This window comes from Pantherophis guttatus, chromosome 9 (assembly GCF_059756535.1).
Source record: "Pantherophis guttatus breed Tessera chromosome 9, ASM5975653v1, whole genome shotgun sequence".
Classification (NCBI taxonomy): domain Eukaryota; kingdom Metazoa; phylum Chordata; class Lepidosauria; order Squamata; family Colubridae; genus Pantherophis; species Pantherophis guttatus.
In genome coordinates, this window is record NC_142071.1 from 2,874,839 (window position 1) to 2,899,098 (window position 24,260).

General features: G+C 40.8%; 1 protein-coding gene across 1 annotated transcript in view; it reads left to right on the forward strand.

Moving 5' to 3' along the window:
• Positions 1-4,796: 4,796 nt before the first annotated feature.
• The window catches only part of IKBKB (inhibitor of nuclear factor kappa B kinase subunit beta), a 34,924-nt gene continuing 15,460 nt past the window's right edge, over positions 4,797-24,260 (forward strand). The window contains exons 1-10 of the mRNA XM_034435198.2: positions 4,797-5,262; positions 9,967-10,061; positions 11,583-11,700; positions 15,096-15,165; positions 16,502-16,590; positions 17,627-17,716; positions 19,165-19,289; positions 20,059-20,166; positions 20,276-20,405; positions 22,255-22,449. Coding sequence (XP_034291089.2) covers positions 5,113-5,262; positions 9,967-10,061; positions 11,583-11,700; positions 15,096-15,165; positions 16,502-16,590; positions 17,627-17,716; positions 19,165-19,289; positions 20,059-20,166; positions 20,276-20,405; positions 22,255-22,449 — 1,170 coding nt within the window. The 5' untranslated portion in view covers positions 4,797-5,112. The remainder of the gene's footprint in view (positions 5,263-9,966; positions 10,062-11,582; positions 11,701-15,095; positions 15,166-16,501; positions 16,591-17,626; positions 17,717-19,164; positions 19,290-20,058; positions 20,167-20,275; positions 20,406-22,254; positions 22,450-24,260) is intronic.

The following is a 24,260-nucleotide window of genomic DNA, read 5'->3' on the forward strand; positions in this document are numbered from 1 at the left end:
GGTGAGATAGGAATGACACAGAACAACCTCCACGTGCTTCCCAATGAAGCTCCCTAGCTGTGCTCAGCACTTCTTGTGGCTTAATACTTCCTTTGGAATATCAGGCTTTTGATTCATAGGTTAAACTAAACAATAGAATTCCAGAGTTCTTTGCAATGAGAAGCCCAGGGACACCACTGCTAGGCTGGTAGCATATCCCACCAATGTGACAATTGCCTCACTGTTAGAATACACTGCACATGTCCATCTGGCATTTCCTGGCACTATTTGTTTTTCTCAGAAATCGCCTTTTTGTCTGCTTGCTTTTGTGACAAAGACTTTAGGCAGCCTTTGCTGACTACAGTATGTTCCAAGTTACAATGCTTGCCACTTTACTCAAAGGCTGCTGCTAGGAGACAGTCTATGCTAAGGATAAGTAGACACCAAGCAGGCCAGTTTTCTCTGGGCAGAGCATGTTAATCCAAGTAGAAAAAATCATTGAACTGAATAGATCAGATTCTCTAGAACTGAATTGTGAAACTTACTGGAAAAAGAACAAAAGTGCCAAGAGAAGGCCAAGTGGGGAAGGGCAACCATAGTTTCTCTCATAGTAGAGCAAATAAATGCTCTCACTCTCTCCACCTCTCCCATTTTTCCCCTCTGAGTTCAGAAATAAAAGGAGTAATATTTCTACACAATGCTTGTTCAAAGGCAGAAAGCTAGGTGAAACAACTGAGCTTTCGATTGAAATGTTATTGGTCACTAAAACATGTGCCATAGTTCATAATCTATGAACTATGAATTAAGTTTGTCAAGATTCAAAAAGATCTTAACAGACTTGAATGCTGGGCCCTGTCTAACATAATGAAATTCAACATAGATAAAAGTAAAGTTTTACACTTAGGCAAGAAAAACCAACTATATAGTTATAGACCATGTGAAACTTGTCCTAATGCTAGTAACTGTGAGAGGGATTTTGGATTACTAGTGGAAAATCGCTTAAATATGAGCCAATAGTGTGTGGCAGCAGCAAAAAAAGCCAATGCAATCCTAAACTGCATTAATAGAGGGATAAAATCAAGATCATATAAAGTTCTAGTATCGCTTTACAAAGCCTTAGTACGGCCACACTTGGAACTGCATCCAGTTCTGGTCACCACAATATAAAAAGAGGTTGAGACTCTGGAAAGAGTGCAGAAAAGAGCAAAAAAAAAAATGATTAGGGGGCTGGAGGCTAAAACATACGAAGTACAGTTATAGGAATTAGGTATGTCTAGTCTAATGAAAATAAGGACTAGGGGAGACATGATAGAACTGTTCCAATATATGAAGGGCTCCTACAAAGATGACAGGGTCAAACTACTTTCCAAAGCACCAAAAGGCAAAACAAGAAATAACTGATGGAAACTAACCAAGGACAGAAGCAACCTAGAACTAAGGAGAAAATTCCTAACCGTGAGAGCAATCAATCAATGGAACAGCTTGCCTTCAGAAGTGGTGAGTGCTCCATCACTGGAGGCTTTCAAAACGAGACTGGACAACCATTTGTCTGAAATGATATAGGTCTCCTGCTCAAGCAGGGGGTTGGACTAGAAGACTTCAGAGTTCCCTTCCAATTCTTTTATTCTATGTTCTATCTTAAAAGTATGCATTCTAAACACAAAGGATGCTACAATGTATTGCTTATCCCATGTCTGTTACAATTGCACTATGGAAAAGTATCAAATATGTCCAAAATATTGTAGAATGATCTCTTCCAATCTGTTGGGCACTGTGTTGCTCTCCAGATTTGCTGGCACAGCTTCGTTAGAACCTTCATAGATTCTTTTTCTTTTAGGTTAACAGTATTTCTATAGATATTCCATCAATTTTCATACCCTTTGGACTTGGTAATGACCTAGTTTCATTTTCTAATAACAGAGGTTCTTGTAGGCAGGGATTAACTTCTAAGGTATCTTGGTAATAAATAGTATGATATTCCAACTGAAAAATGTCCAATTCCTGTCATTTCAGTTTGCTGACACCAAAGATGCCAATGCATGGTTGAGTCATTTAATTTTTCACTGATTTCAATAAGATTTTCTTCGTAAAATGCAAGAATACCTTACCATTGCCTTCTTCTGCACAATATGGAATGGTGCCCATATCTTTGTCACCCAAGTAATCACCCACCTCCAGAATATTTCTATGTGACTGCTACCCAACGTAGGTGCCTGCTTCTTTAGTTTAGATGGACAGCTGAAGTAACCTTCTCTTGCTCTGGTGACTCAGCTGGGATTATATCCTCTTGGTAACATTCCCAATGTTCTTTGCTTGTCCCTCCCAGTAACAACACTCTGCCAAGATAAGGCAGTACAGCAGGATTTGAGAACCACAACTGTGTAATCCTGCAAAAATGGCTCTACCTTAGATCTTGCACAGGTGGCTGCATAGGCCTGTAAGTGTTTGTTCTTGACTGACTTAACTTCCATAGATTTATCCAGTGTTTTGAAATCATCTGACATATTGACACTGACATCAATATGTAGAAACTTGAGACTGAATCTCAAAGGTGTCATGTGGAAATTTCAGATAATTTAATAGATGGGTTATGCAATCACTTCTGAAGCCAAAAATTAGAGAGGAAGTTTCCCTCCATCCTGCAACTATTGTTATGATAGTGATCCAGCATTACTGCTCCTACATAAGAGAACGACAAAGTGGCCATATCCAAAACATTGCTCACTTCTTAGCACTTTTCAAAAATATGTAGCCCTTTCCAGTCTTAAAATGACTTCACAAAACGACTTCAGGTAACACAAGTTGAGGGAAAAGGAAATTGCGACACTTATTGTGGGGTCTACAAGATTCTTAATGAAGCCCTCATGCCATGCTCAGTTTTAGCCATTTTGGATTTCTCTAAAGCCTTCTCCAAACTATAGTTCAGAGGGCTACCACAAAAGATAAAAGACTCTGACAATTGGTGATATACTGATTGCCAACAGTATTTGGTAAATGAAAAGCAGCGAGTTATAATGTCAGTACAGATCACAAAGCCATAATTAGTATGTGTTCTAAAATTATCATCTCAGAGCTAGAGAGATATCCAGTATCCCTACAGCTTCTGTAATTGGAGCTGTCATAAAAGGACTACACCATGATAATCCCTCATTGTGATATGCACACTGCAATTAATTATGTACTATTTACAAGCTAAAATCAGATATATTTGCTTTATCCAACCATTTAAGAGCACAGAAACCACTTGGACTAGCCGTTGTTAGCTATAACAGGAAAAAAATACACTACAGTGTAGTCATGGGAGGGGCTGAAGGAAATTTGTCATTTTCTCTGGGCATTGATAATGGTTTACAGTGGAAAATCCAGTGTGTGAATATTAAACCCTTAAGATGTGAGGGCATTTATTTTTATTAGGGAATTGTTATCCCTTGGAAATATATACCTCAGTTCCATGATGAATAAAGTTATATTTGTAGCAACTGAAAACAAACTGGGAAGCTAACGGGCAGGGAACTACCATTTCTTGTGGTAAATTGATGTTTCATTGTTGATTATGCCACTAGGGCAGCCATTTTGTAAATGTGCACAAATCACATTCTTAAAAAATTCCAAATTATCTCAGTCTTTTGGAATAATCTGCAATTAACTGAAGGAGAACTTCTGAGCTGTTTTGCACGTTTTCCAAATCCATGGAATGTCAGTTGGTTACAACTGCTGAAGAAGCTCAAGGCAACACAGATTTGCTAAACAAGGCAGAATAATGGACAAGTTTCAGAACATGAATACAAAAGTGTATTTTTATTTGCTTTTATCAAGCAATAGGTAACATAAGATGTGATTATTTAAAACTACATCTACGTCTCTCAGATGTGAGGACTAGATCAGAAGGAAGTTGGATCACACATTCTGCTTAGCCATTATATGTTTTGCTTAGCTTTCACTTACAATATTACTAGGAATGATTGGATTAGTGCATATTGGAGGTGGTGACCTTTTGAGAGCTGCGTGCAACGAAATTTCATTTTAATGTACGCCGATTAGTGTACATTCAAGGTGGCAATAAAATTATTCTAAGTGGGTATTGTTAAGTGAGACATGCGTCAAGTGAGTTTTGCCCCATTTTGCCCCATGCACCAAGCTAAATTCCTTGTGTGTCCAATCACACTTGGCCAATAAAAAATTCTATTCTATTCTATTCTTACGATTTATATTGTTTCCTAATATGATTTGATTGCTTATTTGTTCCCTATGACTATCATTAAATGTTGTACCTTATGATTCTTGATGAATGTATCTTTTCTTTTATGTACACTGAGAGCCTATGCACCAGACAAATTCCTTGTATGTCCAATCACACTTGACCAATAAAGAATTCTGTTCCGTTCCGTATTCTATTCTATTCTATTCTATTCTATTCTATTCTATTCTATTCTATTCTATTCTAGGACTTTTCTTACCAGTTAAAATGAACCACTGCTGTGTTTTAACGCGGTCGTTCAGTGAATCCGGCTTCCCCGTTGACTTTGCCCGCAAAGGAAAGTCGCAAAAAGGGATCCGCGTGACCCTGGGAGGCTGCGACCGTCATAAATATAAATCAAGTTGCCAAGCGTCTGAATTTTTGATGGCATGATTAAGGGGATGCTGCAAAGGCCGTTAAGTGTGAGAAAAAACCGGAGGTCGGCCACTTTTTTCCCGGTTGCCGTTGCCACTTTGAATGGTCGCTAAATGAACTGCTGTAAGTCAAGGACTAGCTGTATTGCGGAGTATACTCTGAGGGGGAGGCCGACAGGTAGCTCTGCAATGCCTCGGGCGGCCAACAGGGGGCAGACCAGCCTCTGAAGAACTTTTGCTCTTCGCCGCCCTCTAGGGGCCGGCCAGGGCACTGCAGCCCGGAGCCTCCTCATCGGGGCCTTCCCTAATCGGTAGCGCGACCCCGACGCCGGGCCTCAGCTCGGCGGCCTCTCCGCCTCCTCCGGAGTTGCTCCTTTAAGACCCGGCCTCCAGGCCTCCGCCGCCGCCCTCTTTTCTCCTCACGACGCGGAAGTGGCCGCTGCCGGGCCTAGCGTAGGCTGCTGCTGAGGCGGCCACGACCTCAACCTCAGGCTGCTGTCGCCGGCCTTCCCCGGCCCAGCCATGCCGCTACCGCCGCCGCCCTCGGCCTCGCCTTCGCCCTCTCCCACGCCGCCGGCCCCTCTGCAGCCCCTGAGCAGCTGCGGCCCGTGGGAGATGCGCGAACGGCTGGGCACCGGCGGTTTCGGCAACGTCCTCCGCTGGCAGCACAAGGTGAGCGGGCCTGACAGGAATTGGCGGGAAAAAAAAAAGGCCGGGAAAGAGGGGAGGGGGGAGGGGGTGGGCCTGGCGCGCGCCTGACAGGAATTGGCGGGAAAAAAGGCCGGGGGGGGAGGAGAAGAGGGGAGGCTTTTGCCCGCGGCTCCTCCCCCGCCCCTCTTTTCCCGCCCCCCCCCCCAAAAGGAGAGAAGGAGGCAGAGAGGGGGCTTTGGGTTGGGTTGGGTTGGGGGGGGGTCCTGCCTTTCCCAGCTTTTTTTCTTTTTTCCTTCCTCTTTCTTTCTTGAGGATCTGGGGTTTCCTCTGCCTCTGAGGAAATAAAACTCTCTTAAAAATCAGCCAGATCAAAATAGAATTAAAAAATCTCTCTGTGTGTGAGAGAGCTATCTGTCTGTCTGTCCATCTCATCTATCTTATCTATCATCTTATATCTCTATATATATCTATCTGTATCTATCATCTCTTATCTATCATCTCTATCTCTATCAATCATCTATCAATCTTATCTATCCATCATCTATTTTCTATCTATCCATCTATATCTATCTATCTATCTTCTATCTATCTATCTATCTCTATCATCTCTTATCACATCTATCTTATCTTTCCATCTTCCCTATCTATCCATCTATCATCTATATCTCTCTATATATCTATCTGTATCTATCATCTCTTATCTATTATATCTATCTCTATCCATCATCCCTATCTATCTATCTATCTATCTATCTATCTCCATCCATCCATCCATCCATCCATCCATCTATATCTATTAATCTATCTATATCATCTATCTATCCATCCATCTATATCTATTGATCTATCTATCTATCTATCTATCTATCTATCTATCTCTCTCATCTCCATCCATCTTGTATTATGTATATCTATTATCTATTTGCTTATTTGTACCCTACGACTATCATTAATTGTTGTACCTTATTATTCTTGATGAATATATCTTGTGTTTTTATGTACAGTGAGAGCTTATGCACTGAAGACAAATTCCTCGTGTGTCCAATCACACTTGGCCAATAAAGAATTCTATCCTATCCTATCCTATCCTATCCTATTCTAATTCCATTCCATTCTAATTCCATTCCATTCTATATTTACTATTCTATTCTATTCTATTCTATTCTATTCTATTCTATTCTATTTATAGAATAGAACCTGTCAACCTATCTATCTATTCCTCATCCATCTATCAGCTCTCCCCCCTCTATATATAGAAAAACAGGCAGAGACAGAGAGAGTATTTATATTATATATAATGTGATATATATGACATATAAAAGTAGCTTTACAGATCTGAGGCCCTTTGTGGTTTTGTTTTCAAGCAGCCTTTCCTGCAGTACTTTCTTTTCTGGCTGATTTATGTACAACTTCCTCTCTCGATAGAAGAGAATATTTGTAGCTCAGGACCCCAAAACCTTCTCTCTTCCTTCACTCTGAAGTTCGGCATTGTTAGTTAAACTAATAAATAGGTTGCCCATTTTCCAAAGACACTGAGGATCTTACAAATAATAAACAGAAAATGGAAATATAGGGGGAAGTGGAAGAGAAAGTGAAAGTGAGCAGAGGGCATGGCAGAAATTAGAAACACAAGTCTATTGAAAAATTACACCAGCTAACGAACACATTGTTTCTCTTATCGAAGTAACAACCCAACTTCTTGCAAGAGCTGTGTAAGATTATTCAAACAAGCACAAATGCATTGCGGCAATCCAGAATATCAGAAAAAGGAAATAGATTGCCTATACATTATATTTCAACAAAACATCCATGCAACTTTAGCAAAAAATGCCTGACAACTGAACCCACTACAGCACAGACAATACAAACTATGAAAAAGTACATATCAAAAACATCTCAGAAATAAGACCATTACAGCTGTATAGCATCACCTTGGCACCAAAACCAACCAAAGTAAATTAAAAGAAACCCCTCCAGAAATAAAAATTAGAGTCACAATATGAAATGTAAGGACTGTAACAACCACTATGTTGGGCAGACAGGAAGATTAGCAGAGCACATCCATGAATGCAAACTAGCAGTCAAAAGACAGATTTAAAAACTCTTAACTTCACAAGGGACAGACTTAAAGATAGTTTCAGCTGGCAAACTGGAGGCATCCTAAACCAAGCTAAATTGAAAAATGCTAGGGAATTCCTGTAAGCCTGGTGCTCAGACAGATCAGCCATCATCAGGCCCATAGAGATAAACATTTATACACCATTCAAAAGAGGCAATAAAAAAAGCTAAAAAGGAAATAAAAAGATGAGAGCACCTTCCTGCCAGCAATCAACACCCAGATAAGAAGGGATTAACACTTGACAAAAGTAATAAAGAGTATCCTAATAAAACAACTATCAACTCAGACAATCAAGCAGTAAACAACAGCATAATCGAGGAACTATGAAGGAGAAAAAAACGTCCCCACCAACACTGGCTGGACAAGCTACTGTATATAAACAGAGCAAAGAAAATGTTACCTAGTCTGGTAACAAAATGTTTGCAAGCAAACAAATCAGCAAGGACTCCGCAAATATAAAAAAATCAGATACAGAAGGAGCAAAGGGCATCAGTGGGTTTGGCTTTGAGCTTTTCCTAGCTTTTTTGGTGTGTTCTAGTTTATTTAATTTTAGCTTCCTTTCTTTGTCTACGTGATGCTCTATTTCTGAACCTCCAGAGCAGAGGTTCAGAGTTAACAAACAATAACATTGAAATATAAAAGAGTAAATAACAGTAGGTGTCAAAGGTTTTGGCTTTGAGCTTTTCCTAGCTAGCTTTTGGGCTTGGCTTGTAATGTTCTTTGTCAGTCCATACGGCATTTCATTTCTGAACCGTCAGAACAGCTAAGAAGTCATTGTACAATTAAAATGTATTTCAAAAATCAATTTCAGAAAGTGTGGAGGGCATCCATGAGTTTTGGTTTTGAGCATTTCTGTCTTATTACCTATTTTGGATCGCTACTCTTCTTCCAAAACTCCCAAGTGGCTTACAAATAACAAGCCTAAATATAAAACACTTTTTTTAAAAAAAATCAACTATCTAAGATAACATAACCCCAACAATTATTGGGTTAGGAGTAGTTATTTTTGATGATGTGACTTAACTTCTCAAGGACTTTTTCATGTCCCACCAAAGTGATTTCTGAGCTCCACCTGTAGTAGACATATCATGCTTGAGAAGCCCTGATTTGAATGAAGCTGCATGTCCTGTTCTAAGGAATTGAACCTCAAGTTGGGAATTTTGTGTGATGGACATGGCCATCAGCTCCATGATTTAATAGGAGATTAAAATCTACGCTTTTGACCAAATACAAGTTTTTTAATGACATTGCTTGTGCAATTGGCATTCAAGAATCCGTGAATAATTTGCAACGTGGTCTAGGTTGCCATAAAAAAAGTGCTTAGATGATCAGCATTATAAGAACCTCATCCAGAAGTATTTTGTGGAGATTCCGTCCTTAGTGTAGTTGCTAAATCATGCTTTTATTTTCTTCACTTCACAAATTCATGCTCCCTTTCCAATTAGGGCACATAATACACTTTTAGAAGGATATGGATTCTATGCATCAATCTAGATTAATAATCTAGATCTAAGATTAGATTTCACAAAGCCAGTGGAAAACCCTGAACGTATTGCTCTTCCAGGAAAACAAATCGAAGCTTGCAGGAACCAGAAACCTCATATTGTGTGAAATGTTATCTTTGATGTTTGTTTTTTTCATACACTTGATATAACCTCAAGCCCATGAAAACTTTCATTCAGGAAGAGAGAAAGGGAAAGTGAAGTCTAAAGCAAGAGAAAAGCACCATTTGACAAAAGAGAACTTGGCCAAGTCACATGTTGCATGGATTCTGCTTGCAAAAACTTGGCATTTTTCAGAGGTATTCACTACAATTCTATCATCCTCTTCCAATAGGGTGGTTGACAACCATCCTCAGTAGTCAGATGGGAGAAAGCACACTGAAATTGTGTTCCTCTGTTCTATGCAGGGCAACGTGAGAATTACCAGGCTGACAGCAGGGGTGGATCTGGGGATTTCAGCAAGAAAGGAGTGTGTGGTTTTACCTCCCAAAGGATCCATTTCTCTGCTAATGACAGATTGGTGGGGAAAAGGGCCTGTCTCCTGGATCGCCACAGATCCTAAAAAGAGGCTCTCTAGTGAAAGATGGTAGGGAGAAGAGGACCAGTATTTGAGAGGCTGCCACAAAGAAGAGGGGGTCAAATTGTTCTCCAAAGCACCAGAGGACAGGACAAGAAATAATGGTTGGAAACTAATCAAAGAGAGAAGCAACCTGGAATTAAGGAGAAACTTCCTTAATATGAAATATCAAAGTAATTATCAATTGTGATTTCCTCAGATTTAACGAGATCTGTTGATCTCCCTCTAGCACACTGGCAGAGTTCATTCATCATGCTAAGCCATAAAGTAGCTTATAGGGATTTGATACTGTGATATATTAACTAAGGTTTCTGTGTAAACCGACCACTGTAACTTACTTAATATTTATCAAATTTATACAGTGGCCCGTTTCAAAGATAAACCATGACTAAAACATACCATGACTTACATGAAGTATAAAGCCATCTTAACACTCCTGTAACAGTTCCTGAGAATTTAAATGTCTTCACGTTGTATTTGCATTGTTGGAGAAAGATTTTTTTAAAAAAAAATCCTCTTTTTTATAGGAAACTGGAGAGCAAATTGCAATCAAACAGTGTCGTCAGGAGCTGAGCCTCCGTAACAGAGAAAGATGGTGTTTGGAAATACAGATCATGAAACGGTGAGTAATACTGTAAAACACGACTTTCCACAGACATTGTGAGAAATAGACATTTGATTTAGCAGTTATCATGAAGGTTATAATCCTGTTGCATAAGTATTTATTTAGCCATGTCTAATACCAGATGGCACAGCTAATATGATCCAAAGTCTGGAGCATCCTTGTACGTCACTTGAAAAAGAATTACTTATCTTGTCTTAAAATCTAACCTTTTGAGATATCTGTAAAGCATTAAATATATGCAGGTGTCGTTAAACAGGAAAACATTCTGAGCTGGCAATATGAATCCTGGATGATCATAAAATAACAAGCGAGCTCAGGATCATCGGAACGCTTAAGGGTGTACCAAAACAAAACAGAATATTCCGTAGGTCAGGAAATTAATCATATGTCAGAAAGAAATACAGCGTCATTCCAAGTGTTCTGAAGTAAATTCCAATTTTTATATATTGAAAAAGTGATTAGAGGGTTGCCTGAATATCAGTCTGTTTGAAGTTAGGTTTCTTCATGCTTGTCTTTGAAAATCTTTTTCTTTTCTTTTTTTTTTGGCTATTTATCTTTAGATTGTGCCTAAAGTACAGCGTGAAGTCTTGCTGCTTATTGTGTGGTGGAATTTAATAACTAATTCTGCAGTATTCCTTTTTCAAAATGATGATATCTTTAATGGATATACCATTACATGTATTTCTGTATAAATACCGTGTTTCCCCGAAAATAAGACCCTGTCTTATATTTCTTTGAACCCTGAAATAAGCGCTTGGTCTTATTACCATGCACTCAAAAGCCCGATTAGGCTTATTATCAGGGGATAATGTCTTATTGTGGGGGAAACAGGATAGTATCATTTGTTTTTGGTAATTCAGTTTAAATTATTTTAATCTTGCAATTTATGATGTGCAGAGTGGTGCGATGGCCTAGAGGTGGAGCTCTAGCCTCACAATCAGGAGGCTGTGAGTTTGATCCTAGGTAGAGGCAGATATTTCTCTCTCTGGACACACTGAGAATATATCTGCTGAACAAAACTCCGCATTGGTGACAGGAAGGGCATCCGGCCATCAAAACACTTTGCTAGTTCCATTCAGTTGTCCAGACTCCACCCCGCAAGGGATTATAGGGTCATTAAATGAAGATGATGAATGTATGATGTTTATATATATATATATATATATATATATATATATATATATATATATATATATATATATATAATTTCTTTAGGAATACATGAAAATGGCAGTATAACACAACATGCTTAAAATATTCTCTTTAATCTGCGTGATAACAGAAAGGATTTGGAACAAGAGTGCTGCTTGCCTAGGCTAATGATGTGAACAGAGGATTAAAATGAGAAAAAGCATGCTCTTGAATGTGTCCCAGAATCCTTTGCAAAGTTACAGCATCTAAGTATTCTGTGTTAGCCACTTAACCTACCAGCATTCAATAAAGCCTTTGCTTTAAAGCTGAGTGTCACATTTTCCCAAGCTTTTGTGTATTCTCTACGTGTCCTTTTATTTCTCATAGTCTAAATCACCCCAATGTGGTGGCTGCCCGGGATGTTCCGGAAGGGATGCAAAATGTTGCACCCAATGACTTGCCCTTGCTGGCTATGGAATATTGCCAAGGAGGAGATCTTAGAAGGGTGAGTCTTTTGCCACCTATGTTGTCGCATGTCAGAAAGAAATGAAAATACTCACCAGGCTCAAGGTTGACTCAGCCTTCCATCCTTCCGAGGTAGGTAAAATGAGGACCCGGATTGTGGGGCCAATAATCTGACTTTGTATAAAAAAGAACACTGCTTAGGGGGGGCCAAAAGCCCTACTAAGCAGGTATATACAAAAGTAGGAAGGCTATTGCTTAACGCATTGTAAGCCGCCCTGAGTCTCCGGAGAAGGGCGGCATATAAATCGAACCAATAAATAAATAATAAATAAATAAATAAATAAAATTTCTTCAAGCCTTCACAGACCCACTGTGTCAACATCGTGGCCCCGCAGAATTCCACGGACCATAGGTTGGGAACCATTGATACAGGGTTTCCTGCTTGAGCAGGAGGTTGGACTAGAAGACCTCCAAGGCCCCTTCCTACTTCGTTAGTTTAGTATTCTGGCCAAGTGGTTGCAATAGGCAGACATGAGTGAAAGAACATCAAAGGCTGGGGGCAGCAAATGAAGAATGAGATTCTGGGTGGGGGGGAAACATCTCTATTTGTCTGTCAGGAGTCAGAACTGGAATATCATTAGGTGTGCCAGCATTTATAGATGTTTGTGCATCTGTATTTTTCTTGACTGTACACCGCCTTGAGTCCTACGGGAGAAAGGCGGTATAGAAATATAATAAATAAATAAATAAATAAATAAATAAATAAATAAATACCAGGGGTCAGCAACCTGTGGCCCTGGAGCCGCATGTGGCTCTTTCACCCCTCTGTTGTGGCTCCCTGTCACTCACAATATGCGTCACAACCGCCAATGTGCGACACCCGCCGGCGTGCAATTTATTGAGCTTTTCAACCCCCAGTAGGCCAACCATGGATAAATCCAAGAAAAGAAAAGTTTCAGAACGTTGAATTCAACTAGATAGGCTAGTTCTGTGGCCGCTCAAGAAATAGTCAGGCACGGGAAGGGTTTTGTGGCTCCCGGTGTTTTCTTTTCTGTGGGAAACGGGTCCAAATGGCTCTTTGAGTGTTTAAGGTTGCAGACCCCTGATTTAGACCAATAATCTGGCGATAGTGTGCAGTAGGTCAGTCACAACGTTCCTCCCCAACTGTAAATGAATTCAGTATATCTCATGTTGGTACCAGTTGGCTGTATTCCAGTAGGTTGGTAGATTAATTGTGCCAGACCATTTTACACCCCCTCTGAAGTGGAAAATAAATACTGTGAGAAATGTAAAATGTTTCAGCATTTTATCTCATCTCTCAGAAACTTGGAAGATTCAGCTTTCTGACCAGCGAATCAATCCTTGCAGCTTTTCCGGTGGAGACTTTTATTCATCCTGTTCCCTTATAGGGAAAAAAAATGACAATAAGCCCTTTATAATAGATAATATTCTAATCTGAAAAACATAATGTCCAGAGATTAAAGTGTGACGAACGTTTTCTGTTTTGTTTTTTTTTAATTTCCTCCTTTTCTAAGGAGGGTTGTGGAAAGTGTTATGGAATAGGATTTCCAGTTGTCAAATAAGAGAAATCCATATTTGCTTCATTAAAGAGAACTAAACTTCAATTGTTGTAAAACGTGGCTTCTGTTATGGCAGCGACCCCCAACTTTTGGGGCACCAGGGACCGGTTCCATGGAGAGAGGTTTTTCCGTGGACCAGAGGGGGCATGGTTTTGCATGTTCCCTGCATCCCACTGTTGTGGCCCATACACATCAGCTGGTGGCTGATTCGGACAGCGAGGAGGCTGGTGTGGTGCTGCGCCAGCAGCCTGTGCAGCTGGCACTCGAGTCGGACAATGAGGAGGCTGGAGAAGATGTGGTGCCAGAGGCAGGGATTCAGCCAGGGCCTTCAGAACCTCCAGAAGCTCCCATAAGTGAGGAGGACGAAGAGGAGGAGCCTCTTCTCGATGCACGGGGGCGCAGAGCTGCCAAAAGGCAGGAGTGGCTCCTCAGGAGGAGGTCTCCTCGAGAGTATACTCCTCGAGAGTATATTGCTGAGCACATTGTAAGCCGCCCTGAGTCTCCGGAGAAGGGCGGCATATAAATCAAATTAAAAAAAAAAAAAAAAAAAAAAAAGTAAGGCTTGGGGCTAATTGGCCACTCCCTTAGCCTATTTAAGGAGGAATGCCGACTGAAGCAATTTGCAGGGAACAACTTCGTTCACTCTCTTTCGTGCCTTGACCTTAGTTCTTTGCTGGGATCATGTGACTGCCATTTGCAACCTTCCCAGCCAAGCTCCTGATAAACGTAGTCAACGGGGGAAGCCAGTTTTGCGTAACAACCACACAATTTGCACAATTAACAACCATGGCCAAAAAGAAAAAAAAAAGGATCATAAAATCAGGCGCGGCTCACTTAATGAACTCACCCCTTAGCGACGGAAGCCTCAGTCCCAATTGGGGTTGTAAGTCAGGGATGTCCTTTTGTGTCATCGCAGTTCCGTACACATTCCTAACGGCTAAACTGATGACATCAAAATCTCTTCCCCTCTAGAATGCTGTTTTGTAAAGTCTGTTCTACCCCATTCTTCTCTGGGATCCAATACTTATTTTACCTTTAAAGATATATATGATTTTAGGTATAGAAGACCACAAATATGTCCTGCTTTGAGAATCTTGGTGGTACAAGAGCCTTGGTAGTACAGTGGTCTAAGGCAGGGGTCTCCAACCTTGGCAACTTTAAGACTTGTGGACTTCAACTCCCAGAATTCCTCAGCCAGCAAAGCAAAGCAAAACTGGCTGAGGAATTCTGGGAGTTGAAGTCCACAAGTCGTAAAATTGCCAAGGTTGGGGACCCCTGGTCTAAGGCACCCTGTTATTAAGCTGGTTATTAAGACCAGCTGCCTGCAATTACTGCAGGTTCGAATCTCGCCAAGGTTCAAGGTTGACTCAGCCTTCCATCCTTTCTAAGGTAGGTAAATTGAGGACCCAATTTGTGGGGGCAATAAGCTGACTTTGTATAAATATACAAAAGTATGAAGGCTATTGCTTAACGCACTGTAAGCCGCCCTGAGTCTCCGGAGAAGGATGGCATATAAATCAATTTTTTTTTAAAAAAAAATCTGTTCAGTGTAGAAGAGCTGTACTGCTAGGCCTGGTATATTACCCAAAGAACAGGTGCTTTTCCAAAAGGCAACTGCATTTTAAAGCACCTTTGGGAGCACCATGGCCTGGCCAATTGAGAATCTCTACAGACATTTAGACTTGATATAGCTCTGAAAGTCAGTGCTGGCAGTGTTATTGGTTAGCTGACAGTCTCTCCCCTTGTAGAAATACTGTTAAGTGATAGATTCATGGAAAATAAAACAAAATTATTTGGCTACCCTGTAAAATGCAAAACTCGCACAAAGATAAACTATTTTCTCCTTTTTCCGTAGCATCTGAACCAGTTTGAGAATTGCTGTGGCCTGCGTGAGAAAGAAATTCTCATTTTATTATCAGATATCGGTAAGTATCGGATACTGTGGGCCAAATCTAAAGGTATGGAATCCCAAGAAGTAGAACCTATCCAAGGAGAGAAGCAAACCTGGAATTGAGGAGAAACTTCCTAACAGTGTAAACAATTAACCAGTGGAACAGCTTGCCACCAGAAGTTGAGGAGGATTTTTTGTGGGGGGATGTTTTGTGTTTTTTTTTTTTTTGAGGTTTTTAAGAAGAGACTGGAGAGCCACTTGTCTGAAATGGTATAGGGTTTCCTGCTTGAGCAGGGGGTTTGACTAGAAGACCTCCAAGGTCCCTTCCAGCTCTATTCTGAATTTTGAATTTAAAGGATAGCAGAGCGGGGCTGAAACAGTTCCACGTTTGGCCGTATTCCAGTAAAGGCCTGCCAGACGGGCCTATGGAAGCAACCACATGCATTAAAGAGCACTGCATTTATTACAACTGCTTTTATGCTGTCGGTTCAGCACAGTCAGTTTAGCAAACTTGAAATCTGTTTTTTTGTCCCTCCTTTTCAGTTTATTAGGATCCAAGCTCGCAGTGGGATCATGCTTAAGAACGAAGGCAAATATATACGTGTCCCAGGATAATGTTGCAAGACCCAATCTGGGTCACTCACTGGGACCAGAGGTTTTGTCTTCCGAACTCTAGGACTCGTGCCGGAGTCCATCCTCAGGACTTCTCTCTACCGGAACGTGTGCTTTGGGCTGTTCTATGCATTTACGTGGTGCCTGGTTGAGTGTGACTTCCTATTGGTTGATTAGTGTGTTGATGGCTGGCTATTGGCCCTCGGCTCCTGAGTACCTGACAAGCTGGTGGTAAATCAGCCCTCCTGTTGATTGACAAGGGGCCCATTTCTCAAGCGTCAATCATTTCTCTGGCTATCTTTGTCCCTGCTCGGCCAACAATCTTAGTAGCTGCAAAATTGAATTTGTGTCCTTGTTCGTTGCAATGGGAGGCTACCAAATGAGTTTGGCTCTCCTCGTCTAACTCTCAGTTGTGTTCTTTGTCTGTCCTACATAGTCCCAGGGGCGATCCATGCAGGGGATCCGGTAGATTACATTGGAAGGATCTCCCTCTTCCAAGCGATCTTTGCAATGCATGATTTGTCCTGGGAAATCTAAGCCTCTGGGCCCAGTGAATCATGCTTCTCCAAAGCCATCTTTCCTCAAAACCTAAGCATACCCAGATTCTCCAGTTTCTCTACGTAAGGCATAGCTTTCGTTCCTCTGACCAACCTCACTGACCCTTTTTGAACCCGTTTCAGTTCGTTGGAAAACGCAGTGGAGTGTTTGTTTAACATGACAGAGTTGGTTGATTGTGTTTTTTTTCCCTTCAACATTAGCTTCAGCCCTGCGATACCTTCACGAGAACAGAATCATTCACCGAGACCTGAAACCAGAGAACATAGTTTTGCAACAAGGTGAAGAGAGGGTGAGTAGGATTCCTCGGGTACGTTTCCTCATTCCTCATAAAGTGCAGGAGGTTAAACGTTTTTCTGTTTGGGAGAAGGCTGGGGATGGCTTTCATTCACTCTCAGAGATTGATCTGTCATATTTAGTCAAGAAGAAGACGGAAATAGAGTCGCTTGCTTACATAACTAATTCACGGCTCCTCACCCTCAAACGAGTTTTAAGATATGTGTACTTTAACTCCCAAAATTCCCCAGTCAGGGTTGCTGGCTGGGGAATCTGGGAGTTGAAGGCATTTCTGGATGGCCTAAATAATACTTTCAAGGCTGCTATCTTTGAGTAGTGTACAAAGGGCTTAGGAGCACACTGGGTTTTGAATTCTGCATAGTGCTGTATGGTGAGAATAGAATAGAATAGAATTTTTTATTGGCCAAGTGTGATTGGACACACAAGGAATTAGTCTTGGTGCATACGCTCTTGGTGTACATAAAAGAAAAGATACAAGATGCAGTGAGGTACTGCAACAGAAAGTCTTTTGTACAAGAGACACCGGATGGAGAGCTTGCTTTTCAGCTTTAGTAGGCACGCTGTTTTTTTTGTGGATCTTTTTTCCAAATTCAGCCGTGCATCACTTCTGTGTGTCCGTTTCTCCCATTCTCCTGTAGCAGGAAAGAGTTAGGATTTTAGACGAATCTGTGATCTTGCCAGGGGCATTTAATTGTATCTTTCCAGGGATTGATTGTTTTAAATAATTGATACACCACTTCCCATTAAGAGTTTACAGTAAAATACAGTTGTATTTATACAAGATATTGATTCTAATTTATTGAATGATCTACAATAGTCTGTGTCTATTCTGAACTATAAAACATGGTTTACCAATCACATTAGCCGATTTTACACAACATGTTAAATAATAATCTAGAGGTGTAATTAATTATTATTATTTTTAATAATAATAATTGTCTGGGTTGAGTGAAACCAAGACAATAAATTGCATCTCTGACTCCCAGCATTCTTAGCATGTTCACATATGTCATCATTGTGCTTTTCTTTAGTTAATACATAAGATCATTGACTTGGGCTATGCCAAAGAACTGGATCAAGGCAGTCTTTGCACATCCTTCGTTGGGACTTTGCAATATCTGGTAAGCATTCTTTTAGAGTAAATAATTGTACAATGGGATTGTACAATTCAGAATTGTACAATGAGATTTCACATATTAAGAACATAAGGTAAAAGAGCCGTGGTGGCGCAGTGGTTACAACGCGGTACTGCAGGCTACTTCTGCTGATTGCCAGGAGTTCAGCTCAAGGTTGACTCAGCCTTCCATCCATCCGAGGTCGGTCAAATGAGGACCCTGATACTTGGGGGCGATAGGCTGACTCTGTTAACCGCTTAGAGAGGGCTGTAAAGCACCGTGAAGCAGTATATAAGTCCTAAGTGCTATTGCTAAAGGTAAAGGAATCCCTGCGGATTTTGCTCAGTTACCGTCTGTAGGGGGCGCAGCTCATCCCCATTTCAAGACCATTGAGCTAGAGCTGTCCAAAGATGTTTCCCCGGTCACATGGCCAATATGAGGTCACGGAGCACTGTTGGTACCTATTTATCTATTTGCACTTGCATGCTTTTGAACTGCTAGGTTGACAGGAGCTGGAGTGAGGATGGGAGGAGCTCCCCCTGTCATGTGGCACTCGGGACTCAAATCTGGGCTGCAGGCTTTCCAGCTGACGAGCCCAATGGCTTAACAGCTGAGCCATCGCACTGCCCTGAAGAACATAAGAAGCATATTGAGATGAAGAAATTGTCAGGATGATATTGTGGGAAAGCATCTCAGTCGGGTGAAATCCAGCAGGTTCTGACAGGTTCTGGAGAACCGGTAGCAGAAATTTTGAGTAGTTCGGAGAACCGGTAGCAGAAATTTTGAGTAGTTCGGAGAACCGGTAGCAGAAATTTTGAGTAGTTCGGAGAACCGGCAAATACCACCTCTGGCTGGCCCCAGAAGTGGGGAGGGATTGGGGATTTTGCAGTCTCCTTCCCCTACCACGCCCACCAAGCCACACCACACCCACCAAGCCACGCCCACAGAACTGGTAGTAAAAAAAAATTGGATTTCAGCACTGATCTCAGTTATAACACGTAAATGTTCATCTTCCTGACAGAGACGAGTCTAATTTATCACTGTATGCAGTACTGTATGATCTGTAGTAGTTTTATTTGTCTCTTATAGGTAATAAAATGAACGGAGCTCTCCCAACTCCACCTTCTCTTCCTCTATAGATTTATCGTTTTTTCCAATTCATTCTAATGTAATAAATATCACTCTAGTTTATAGTAGTAAATTCCGTGACTGATGCGTCAAAAATTACTTCCTTTTTGTGAGTTCTCACCTATCCATTGTTCTTATAAGGCTCGGATTTTGTAGGGAAAGGGGAAGGAAGTGATGGTCTCAAGAGTTTTCCCTTTTAAATAAGATCCATATAGATGAATGCACCCTAATTGAAAATAAGTCCTATTCGAATCCTTGATTCTGATTTCTGTGTAGACAAGTATGGGATCGCATTGGTAGCCAGTTTTGTCTTCTTATTTTTCTAGGCTCCAGAGCTGCTAGAACAACAGAAATACACGGTGACAGTGGATTACTGGAGCTTTGGTACACTGGCTTTTGAGTGCATAACCGGTTTCCGACCTTTCCTTCCCAGCTGGCAACCAGTACAATGGTAATTCAGACATATCTTGTAACTTGGAGTAGCTATTACAGGTAGCCCTGGATTTACGATCAGTTGCTTAACGGCCATTTTAAATTACGACGGCCCATAAAACACTTTTGGCTACAACTTAAATACCGTAGTTTTCGGAGTATAAGACGCACCTTTTTTCCCCCTAAAATGGGGTGAAAATTTAGGTGCATCTTATACACCGGATGTAGCTCCGCCCACCCACTGGCCCCCACCCTTTGGGCTCTGCCTCCCAGCAGTTACCACCTTACAGCAAGCAGCAACAGCCCGTTTCAGATTCAGCACAGCCTGATTAGCACAAGTTGATTGGATCGGCCTCCCGACTCTCAGCTGTTTTGCTCTCAGCTGTTTTGCGCAGGGCTCTGCTGCTTGCTGCAAGGAGGTAAATTGCTGGAGCAGATTTTTTTTTTCTTGTGCTAATCAAGCTATGCTGAAAACGAAAATGAAAGTAAAGCAGGCTGTTTGCTGCAAGGAGGCAAAATTGCTGGGAGGCAGAGGCAGATTTCTTTTTCTTTTTTTCCTCACCAAAAAAAAGGTAGGTGCGTCATATACTCCGAAAAATACGGTCGATGTTGCCCAGAAACTAGCAACATGCACACAGCCATTGAGATGAACGTTGTTGACATCTGACAGAATAGATTCAAGTTCATAAAAGCTTTTTGACAGAATAAATTTCTTAGCTTTTATTGAAGGAGCAAACCTATGCTGGGTTGAAATCCCTTAACATTCAGACCTCCCTCTATTCTCTTAGGCATGCAAAAGTCCGACAGAAGAGTGAACTGGATATTGTTGTTTTTGAAGATTTGTCTGGAGAAGTGAAATTTTCTAACAAACTGCCCTATCCTAACAATCTAAATAGGTAAGGAGCTATATGAAGATCAAAGAAATCAGTTCAGTTCCCCTACCCCTCAGCCTCTTCAGTAGTGATCTTCCTTCCCACTTTTGCTATTTCGTGCTTGTGTTCGTAGTGCTTTGGCTGATAGACTGGAGAAGTGGCTACAGCTGATGCTGAAATGGCACCCACGTCAAAGAGGTACTCATCCCACATATGGCACCAATGGCTGTTTCAAGGCTTTGGATGATATTCTGAATGTAAAGGTAGGTTCTGTCCAGGTGAAAGAAGTAGGAAGAGTGACATTCAGGAAGGTGTGTGATAACAGTACACACTGGAGCAGTTTTGGAAGTCTGGGTGACATGATAGTAGTGTTCCAATATCTCAAGGGTTGCCACAAAGAAGAGGGAGTCAAACTATTCTCCAAAGCACCTGAGGGTAGAACAAGAAGCAATGGGTGGAAACTCATCAAGGAGAGAAGCAACTTAGAATTTAGGAGAAATTTCTTGACAGTTAGAACAATTAATCAGTGGAGCAACCTGCCTCCAGAAGTTGTGAATGCGCCAACACTGGAGCTTTTTAAGAAGATGTTGGATAACCATTTGTCTGAAGTGGTGGAGGGTTTCCTGCCTAAGCAGGGGGTTGGACTAGAAGACCTCCAAGGTCCCTTCCAACTCTGTTATTCTATTCTATTCTAATGTATTTTATTGGTCATCCTACTTTCTTGACTATCACTAAGTGTTGTGTCGATGAATGTAATTTATTCTCCTTATGTACACTGAGAGCATATGCACCACAGACAAATTCCTTGTGTGTCCAATCACACTTGGCTAATAAAGAATTCTATTCTATTCTATTATATTTGGCATATTGTTTCGTAAGTAGAAATGATGGATTACACATTGTGGAGCACTGATAGGATATAATGCAGTTTTATATAATATAAAGATTTCCGGGTGGTTTAGATTGCAAAATTTAAAAGAGGACCTTAATCTGGGGTTATGGACATTATAGTTCACAAATATCTAAAACCGGGAAAGGAGAATTTTTTTTATTTAAAAATGTCAGATACTGTTTAAGGACTTAAAACAGTATAGTTAGTTGGAATATGTAGCCAAAATATATTTTAACATGTTAAACAGATAAAAAAAAATAGAACAAGGAAAGTGTTATTTTCATTTAATTGAGCCAGGTTTCGCTTTTGCTTTTTTAAAAAAGGATTTTTTTGATTTTCCTGATCATTGATGTGATTACAGGTAGTTCATAACTTTTTTTAAAAAGTTTTTTTATTAGTAATTCAAAATTAAAAATATTGGACATAGATATGACATCACTGGTCTCAAGCATCTTCCAGCACTAAGTTAATACATAATATATTAATGATATATAATAATATATTCCTTACATATTATATGTTATTTAAACATAGTATAATATTAATCATTTATACCTTATTCCTATACAATTATCTATACCTACATATACCTATCTATACAATTCACATACATATTTATCTATATTAATGTATATAATTCTAGTCTAACACTACACATAACTTATAATAGTTCATTTAGTAACCGGTCAAAGTTAAAACAGCACTGAAAAAAAAGTGAAAATTTCACACTTCTGACCATTGCAGCGTCCTCATGGTCACGTGATCAGAATTCAGGTGCTTGGCAACTGATTCACATTTATGACGGTTGCAATGTCCCAGAGTCACATGATCCCCCTTTGACAAGCAGAGGCAATGGGGAAGCCAGATTCAGTTAACAACCCTGTTACTTTGTTAACAACTGCAGTGATTTACTTAACAACTGTGTCAAGAAAGGTCATAAAATGGGGGCAAAATTCACTTAACAACTGTCTTGCTGAGCAACATACGTTTTGGGCTCAATTGTGGCCATAAATCAAGGACTACCTGCTTTAGTATGAGACTCAATTTATTTTTATTTTTTATTTTTATTTGATTTATATGCCGCCCTTCTCCGGAGACTCAGGGCGGCTTACAATGCGTTAAGCAATTGACAAGAAGAGGGAAAGAACCTTTAGCCACAACATTTTTGTCGTTTTGTTTATTTGCATTTCTGTTGCTTTATGGGAATTTCTTTTTTCCAGCTGGTTCACATCCTAAACATGGTAACGGGTTCAACGCACGTCTACCCTCTAGCAGAGGGAGAGACTTTGCAGAGCATAAAGGTTAAGATCGAGGCAGACACTGGTATTCCAGAGCAGGACCAAGAATTGTTACAGGAAGGAGGATTAGTGTTATTTCCTGAGAAACCTGATGTTCAATATTTGGCTGACATAAAGGTGAGTCTGTAATATTTTCACTAAGTAGCACTCAGCGCGCTATGGCTGATGCAGAGATATTTTCAGCTATCATTGCTTTAATTAAAAGCATTTAATTCTTCAAACTAAATCATGTTCTCAATTTCTTAATCCATTTTCCGAAGCGGAAAAGAGAGTATTCTTACCCTGGCAGGGTTGGTGAGTGATAAAACAGCATCAGTGTAATGCTGTAATTTCACAAATTTAATTTAGAATTCTATGTCCTTAGGTCAGGGGTCTGCAACCTTCAGCACTCAAAGAGCCTTTTGGACCCGTTTCACACAGAAAAGAAAACACCGGGAGTCACAAAACCTCGGTGGGTGTGGCCAACTCGACGTCACTCACTTTCACCAGTCACATGACCCCCTAGCCACGCCTACCCAGCCAGTCATTAGGGCAGAGAACCAGTTGTTAAAAAACAACAGGAACCACAAAACCCTTTTGACATCTCTCTCTCTCTCCCTCCCCCCTCCCTCTCTCTCCCCCCTCTGTATCTCTCTATGTCTCTCTCTCTCCCCTCCCCTCCCTCTGTATCTCTCTGTCTCTGCCCCAGCTGCTTCTCCATCCCCCACCGTCACCCTTACCTTCTCAGGCCAGGCGAGGAATGATTGGGAGGGGAGGGTGAGGGCTAAGGCCAGCCAGTGGTGGGATCATCCAACAGGGAGCTACAGCAGAGGGCCCAAAGAGCCGCATGCAGCTCCGGAGCTGCAGGTTGCAGACACCCGCCTTAGGCTAATCAGTTGGCCTATTGAAGGGAAAATTGTTATAAAAGGCTGTATCTTAACATCAGCTCTACAAAGGCATGCTTCTGAACCACACGACAGCTGAAGGAAAGTATACTTGTAACATACAATTCTTCCTTTTAAAAGTATTGATGTTTAAAGCTGGGGAAGAGCTTGCTAAAGGAATACTTGAAAATTATCCATAATTTTCAGTTGCATGAACTAGCAAAATTGGGATGGAAGATGACTACTGAAGAAATTATCTATGCCTGCCTTGACTCTCAAGGCGGGATCTTGGATATGATCAGAGAAACTTTTCATTGATATTGTTAAGGATATTGTTGTTGTGTTACCAACCAGCAGAGCGTAGAGCACAGAGAAACGTTGCTGAGAGCAATGAATAAGAGATACGCAAACTGGTTTATCAAAAGTTTATAGTGAAAAAACAATCTCATAGTCTTTAAACAAATTCCAGGTCTTTGCCAGTTAAATCAGTCCAGTAGTTACAGATATCTTCTTACCAAACAAACATTAGTTGATTAGAATAACAAACTCACTCTGGTTCACAAACCACGATGATAGCAGATCCATCCAACGATGATAGCACAATGGATAGCACTCCTCACACAATGGTAGCTTATCATCAACTGAATACGTTACAGTACCTTTCTTAAATACATTCACAACTAATTACAGCATGACTCAGCATTACAATGAATCAGCAGTAAAACTTTAAAGTCACACAATACATATTCATATTAAAGTCACAAAACACATATATTGCCTGGACAACTTGTTAGGCTCAAACCATATCCTAACAGATAACAAGTTACATCTGTCAAGTTTCAAAGTGCGCTTTTGCTTCTTGCAAACCATTATCGCTTCTCAGCTTGCCAACGAACTAGGGGGAAAAGGAAAGGGGAGATGGAATGTGGGCTCCAAACATCAAGAAGACAGCCGTGAGAACCAAGGACAGGTGTTTGCCGGAGCCAAAGACTTTTTCTCATAACAATACAATGAGACTCAATTGGACAATGTGACTTGATCTAATAGGGGAAGGGAGTATCTATA